This window comes from Cicer arietinum, chromosome 6, assembly GCF_000331145.2.
Source record: "Cicer arietinum cultivar CDC Frontier isolate Library 1 chromosome 6, Cicar.CDCFrontier_v2.0, whole genome shotgun sequence".
NCBI lineage: Eukaryota > Viridiplantae > Streptophyta > Magnoliopsida > Fabales > Fabaceae > Cicer > Cicer arietinum.
The window spans coordinates 12,275,884-12,283,047 of NC_021165.2; the positions used below are offsets into that span (position 1 = coordinate 12,275,884).

At 34.7% G+C, this 7,164-nt stretch overlaps 1 protein-coding gene across 1 annotated transcript in view; it reads right to left on the bottom strand.

Annotated features, from left to right (window-relative positions):
- The window catches only part of LOC101508574 (E3 ubiquitin-protein ligase UPL1-like), a 15,769-nt gene extending 10,369 nt beyond the window's left edge, over positions 1-5,400 (bottom strand). The window contains exons 1-4 of the mRNA XM_073369864.1: positions 4,983-5,400; positions 4,283-4,378; positions 3,985-4,191; positions 3-3,694 (exon numbers count right to left, since the gene is read on the bottom strand). Of these exons, the coding sequence (XP_073225965.1) occupies positions 3-3,694; positions 3,985-4,191; positions 4,283-4,378; positions 4,983-5,015 (4,028 nt within the window). The 5' untranslated portion in view covers positions 5,016-5,400. The remainder of the gene's footprint in view (positions 1-2; positions 3,695-3,984; positions 4,192-4,282; positions 4,379-4,982) is intronic.
- Between the last annotated feature and the right edge of the window lie 1,764 nt (positions 5,401-7,164).

Below are 7,164 nucleotides of genomic sequence, written 5' to 3' on the forward strand. Positions count from 1 at the left end.
GTGCCCGTGCAAGTTCATCATTCTCTTGGACAGGATCATTGGCATGACTGAATAACCACTCCATCGCCATTTCAACGCTATTTGTTTCAACTCTTCTCAGTGCTTCTTCAGCCCTTGCTCTTGAAAAACCCATCTCAACAATAGTAGCAATGGTTGCCTCATCAAGTGGCGGGACCATGAAACGTTGGTTTGAGTTACCCAACATGTTATTTCTATTTCGTTTCACATCTCCAACACCAGAATATACATGTGTAACAAGTGAAATAATTGATGCAATGTAACCAGGACTACAACTATAAAACATGGGATGGTTCCAGACTGGTAGAATTACATCCAGAACCTGAGATTGTAGCATACGCACAAAAACTTCTGGGTCCCTTGGAACTGGAAAGAGCCCAATTGACAAGCCAACAGCAACTGGTTGAATCAGAAACTCTGCCTGAGATGCTGAGGTTGGGGACAAAAGCAGATTAGAGTTTACAAAGTACTCAAGCAAGCGGCAGTAGCTTTGTAATGTATCAAGTAGCCATGTGTTATGGGACAGTTTGGATCCTTCTCCTTTCTTTACAAGATCAGTATCTGATGAGGGGAAAGAGCATGGAAGAGTCCATAGCAATTGACTAGTAGCTTCGTATGTCGTTAGTAGCTCTTTAAATGTTCCGTGTACATAAAAGTTATTAACCATGGCAGTATAACAACTTCTACGCCTGCTGTCAAATGTGAGAGCCGCCATATCATCCACGACCTTCCCAAGATATCTACATTTTACTGAAAGTGAAGTTTCAAGTCCAGCATAAGTAGAATGTCCAGAAAAACTAAGGGCCTCGAGAAAATTTGTAGCTAAAACAGTTCCAAGAGCCTTTGAAGCTATGCTAAGTGACCCTGAGTCAGCTCGACGACGATTTGCGGAAGTGAATCCCTTCACGAGAGCAGTGAAGAAAGAGCGCATTGTCGAAGCCAGCTTGTTAAGAATCTCTAAGGCAAGAATGTCGGGACTTTTCTTTTTCAAATCTTGGGACAAAGATGCCTCAAGTACACTAGAAGATGCTTCAGAATCAACGTTTAAAGCTTCCAAGTGACGAGCAGTCCTTCCACCACGCATGCGGGATATACCATGCCGAGTACGACGATGCAAACCTCTTTCTCCAGAACGAACTACAGAAAGAAACTCATGCTCGCCTCGACTCCACAGAGAATGTGAACCAGTCCTTGCAAAAACTGGGTTTGTGTATCTAACTGTCTGCATATTTGTGTCGTCGTCACTCTCTCTTTCTACAACAGTAGATGAATGTGCCTGTGAAATCTCAGGTTCTTGATCATTATTCTTCTTTTCCTCTGTCTTGGAGTCATTACACAGAGATATTTGCCAAATAATTTCTTTGTATGTTCTTCCAATATCTTTTAATACATCAGCATCAGAAGTGCTTAATTCAGAGATCATAACAGTTGTTCCCTTCAACAAAAATACAGAGAGAGCCAAGACTCCTTCAAGACTAGAAAGGTATTTCAACACCTTTGACTGCTTTGCAGATTCAACTAGAGCAAGCTTAGTTCCCCCAACGGAATCTAAAAGCTCATTGGTAGATTTCAGATGTTTCCTTAAGAACAAGCATACAGCACGAGCAAGGGAAACATAATGCTGCGGAGAAAAGTTCTTGAAGGCAACAGAGATGCTATGCCCAACAGAAACTGAAGGAGGCATTAAAGGCAAGGTAAATAACTGGAGAATAGCATCAATCCCTTTTTTCTCAACAAATAATCGGCATGTGTCAGCATTTTGAAGAATTGTCTCAAGAAGACGACCAATATTGTTAACAAAATCTGGAAGAATTGACTCAATATTCATTGTTGACACACCAGGAGATGACTCATTGATCTGCTCAGTGTCATCTGCCTTTGATGACTCCTTACTATCAGACAATATCAATTTCTTGTCCCCACCATTCACTTCCATAGAAACAGAGGGATCCCCAGCAGAACCAATTTTGGAGATAATTTCCAGAATCTCAACTAACATATCCACTCCAAGCCCACGTAATGAAGAAGCGTGGCGCATTAATTCGTCAAGTCCACTAGATAATGAAGCAGATGTGTCCCCTGCAAGAGCGCGCAGATATGTTCTGGAAGTAAACACTTTCACAAAGCACCTCAAAGAGTTCCTATCTTTCACAGCCTGAAGGCCGTTACTGTTTAAGCATAAGGCATCCAAACACTGGGGAATGCATGTAATGGCTTCTGCAGAGTTGAGAACATCATCCATTATAGCATCCAAAAAGGCAGATGGAAGACCAGTTGCATCTAAAATGGGAAAACAAGTAGGATCTTTTTGTATTAAATCACTCAGGACAGTGGCAGCAAGCGAGAAAACTCCACCACCAAAATCTTTTGCTCGTCTGAAAATTATACATAAGCACTGAGGAAGCACATTTTCTTCAGATCCATATATACGAGCAGTATTTCCAGGGGCATAGGTTCCCAGTGATATAGCACGCAGTAAAGCTTTCATTAGCAATCTCCGGTGATAGGAAATTAATGGTTCAGAATACAAAGGATGCATGCCATCTGGCCTAATTGAAGAACCTCCAACCATATGCACACTTCTACTAAACTCAAAATTTTCATCTGGCTGCTTTCCACCGTTTTCAATATGGGAGACTTCAACCTTCAGGCGAGAGATGGTATCATCTAAACCTCCCAAATCTCTGAACAACACAGCAGCTGGATTACTGTAATCCATAAACGCTTCTAAAATGCGCACAGCTTTTTCAACCAGAAGCAAGTGCTGTGGATTTGTATCTTTAAGTAGAGGTAGAAGAGTAGGAATGAATCCTGCTTCACGCATGGCAGAACATCCTGACGATGATGAAACCAACACAGTTACAAGAGACAATAGAGCTTCTGCAAAATGAACTGACCACTTCGATGTATCACTAATAACAGAGTCAATGGCTTTTTGCATCAGGCTAGATAAAATGCCACGGTGCCCACCAGATGTAACAGCAGTGAGTACCGAAGGTTGACGGGAACGATCTTGGCAAAGAGCAGCTAATGAATGCAAACATAAAATCCGGATTTTTTCCTGAACTGCATCTTCGTAGCTCAGTATTGAGACCAATTCATTGATAAACTCGGGCTCAGCATTGAAGAATGAAACCAGGTCATCAGCATCACCACATGCTTGAATAAGAACTATGAAAGCATACAAGCGAATGCATGTGTATTTCTGTCTGGAAGCCAAAGAACCAAAAGCCCTAGCGAACCGCAATCGTGCCGACAAAGAAAATCTTAAATTGGAAGGTACTTTATATTCTGTAATCAACTTGTGCAAAAGTCCAAGATCAGTTTCCACACATTTGTTGACGTCACTTAAGTGAATGATTTGCAACCCTTGGACTAAGGGTTTAGCCCCTTTGATGTCACTTTCTGACTCATTTACTGCATAAAACTCAAAATGAAGGGCACAACCCAATTCATGCGCAATAGGGTTGCAACCATTAGGCATAGCTGATGCAATTAGTCCGAGTCCCTCTTCCTTTCCACCCCATCCTTGTGCAAGAGCAAACAATTTTGAATTCAAAGAAACGTCTCTTATGAAGTACTTTCCAACTGTTTTCTTCAAAAAAGTAGCCAGAGTGTCCAGGGTAGCCTCAACCACATCCGGATCAGTAGAGGCAAGCAGTGAAGAAAGATGTTGCTGCAAATTCAAAGGAACCATTTTAAGTATAAATAAGCAAGATATACAAATATTCCAAGTCACTATTCGGATCACTAAAGGATAAATAAGAAAGATATACAAACCTAAGAGTAACACAGTTTAAACTTCAAAAATTATTGAAACACAAATATTCCAAATCACCAACAAAGAGAAAAAAGGAAAATTGGACAAATACACCCGCATAAATAAAGGCATCAAATCATTCTTAGCTCGCATCTTATTAAGTTGACCAAGGTGGAAAAAAAATGATAGTAGGGAATCAGACATACCTCATATGAACTGTAGAAATGCTTATTTGAGCAATTATCCAAAACTATTCTAATGACACGGAGAATTTGGAGAACGGCTTCTGTTGGGAAAGGAGGATCTGAGTCCAGAAAATTGTCATCAATTTGTAAATCCTTCCTTGGTTTAACATACTTCTCAAAGAAGGAACCAAAATGGTTAAAAAGATCAACCCAGTGATGAAAGTCTCCCTGCTCAGAGAAAAGAAACAGCAACAAATCAAACATGTCCAAAAAAAAAAACCGAATTACCAATGTAAAAAGAAAAGGGCCAAAGAGCAACCTTATCAAACTCCCATGTGAAGGGTTTTAAAGGTTCTTGTATCTCCTCAAGTGGAACTGCAGTAACACTGTTGACGAAAAATCTAATTTTTGGAGGCTGCAACAAATCAAACAAAAATTGATCCATCATCTAATAGGAATCTGCTAAAATATCTTCTATCATGTTGACGCTAACATAACCAGCTAACAATACATAACTGGTGAAGTAAAAGTGCAGCAAACAGTTAACATAACCCAAAATGCTTTTTTGAAGTTCTCATCCGCTATCCAAGTTAGCAAAATTATAAGTTCGGTATGAGTGAATACATATTTTTACACACTTGTCTCCAGCTAAAAATGATAATTTTAAATTTTGTTAACATTTGTATGAGTTATTACTGGAACTTGAACTTGGAGTTGTAACTTATAAATATATAGAGAGATTATAGACTCACAGTATTAACATTTGTAAATATGATACATGAGGAATTATGAAACTGGGAATTCATGCAGATGGAAAACTAAAAAAAGAAGAATACTCGTTTTGCAGCATACAATCACATTTAACCACGATAGTTTGACATATAAAAATACAAACATAAACCCCAATAACAAAAAAAAAAACTCACTTGAATTAAAAAAAAGGGGGGGAAATTATAAATTTGATCAAGGAAAAGAAATATCGAAGGAAAGTTAAAGAATCGGTATTAAAAAATACTAACCACTTCGAGTGCCCGTTTCCTTTTCAACTTCATTTAGGAATTGAGAGCATCGCAAAAATCAGAGGAAATGATTGAAAGAGAGAGAGAGAGTGTGGATCAATTTCACAAACCTAAAATTGAAAATTGATCCTTGAATCACAAGTATTGAAGGGAATTGAAAGATTGATTGAAGTGAGAGTAGATTGAGAAAGAAAATCCCTAGTGGATGAATGAAGTTAGAAGATTAAAAATGAGTTTCGGTTTGGGATTTTAGGATTTGGATTTTGGTGAATTGATTTGTTGTGTTTATTTTGAGAAGAAAACAATCCCAGTTCTAGCAAACACTTCCGTCTGAGACCAAGCTTTTTACTACGACACAATAAATGGACAATGCTTTTTTTTTTGAACACCCAAAAAATAAAAATAACTCTTCAAATTTATTAATAAATTAAACTACCATTTTGGTCCTTTAATGTGGAGCATGCAATTTGATCTCTGCCTTAATTAAAACTACCATTTTGGTTTGGTGTGTGACTTGTTTTAATTTATTTGATTATGCGAACAGTAATCTGATATATAATATTTTTTTTATTATCATATCATATCACGTCAATAATTAAAAAAGAAGATATCAAATTGATCGTAATACATAAAAATTTACAAAACACATTTTTTCATTTTTGACACTTACCATGTTCTTCATCTTCATCTCTACCTCTAAATCTATCATTTTTCTTCTTCTAATTTCTTCTTCCCTAATTTATTTTATTGTTAGTGAATTTTAACATTCCACTCAATAATGACAAACTTGTTACGGAGAAAAATGCAAACACGTCACAAAGTCAAAAGCATCAAGTCATAGTTATGCAAAATCTTTGCTAAACTATTCATGACTCTTCTTTGGATTTGTTTTTTTATTTTTTAATTGTAATTTTTATTATTTGTATGACAAAAATATCAGTTGTACATTTGTTGTAGTAACTAGCAATTGGTCACGAGAATGAAGTAGCTGACGGGTATGAAAACATCAGCAATGGCAAATATGGATAATGCATAGTTTGAATAAGTTTTGATAGAGCAAATATGGATAATGCAATGAAAATGAAGAATACAATAAGTAGTAACAAAGAAATGTTTTGGATATTGCACTTTTAAAAAGAAAAAAAAAAATAGGTGATATAGTCGCTTTGGTCATGATTTACTCAACTATATACGTGGTAATGAACTAAATTAACGCAAGTAACAATCAACTTAACTTTAGCGATAAAATTTACCTACATTTTGATGAGTTAAAAACTAATTTAGATCAAATATTAAAGTAAACAATACCTAATATATTTAAAAACAAAATAGTAGTTTATCTGTATAAATATATTCATTTTTAATATAAAAAGTGTAGATATATATTACTTTAAAATTAATTAATATATATATATATATATATATGTGTGTGAAAGTGTAATTGAAAAATTATTTACAGATATATCATAAATTACACAACAAATATTAAAAAACAAGATAAAATACAAATAAAAAATCTTCTACAATTTTTAGAAGATATGCATAAATAAATAAATATAAATGGATACTTGTATTGAATCATTTTACAATATCAATAAATAGAAATTAATAAATTTGAAGACTCTTATTAATATAATTTTTGCTAAGTATAGATGATCCTTTTTTCAATGATAAGTTACTTTTTATATGAAAAAAGTTACGTATGTATTTAATTATATCTACTACATAAATATTTGTGGAGTTATTTTATGTGTCATAATAATGGAGTATAATCAAGTATATACTATTATTAATATAATTTATTAAGTCAAAAAATAATTAATATAATCTATGTGAAGCATAGATGGAATTTTTTTTTCAATGAAAAATTAATTTTACTAAATTTAATTTGTAAATATTGTAAGTAGAAAAAATAACATATTTATTTAATTGTATTCTACTACATAAATATTTGTGGAGTTATTTTAAAAATTAATATAATAAAGTGTCGTAAAATTATGCACGTATTAAAGTGTCATTAAAATTATGCACGTATTAAAGTGTCATTAAAATTATGCACGTATTAAAGTGTCATATTTGTCTAAAGATTTTTTTACATTGAAATGTAGATCGATATATATCCAATTTTAATACAATTAACATATCATGCAATGGTGCATAAAATAACAAGTTTGTTACAATA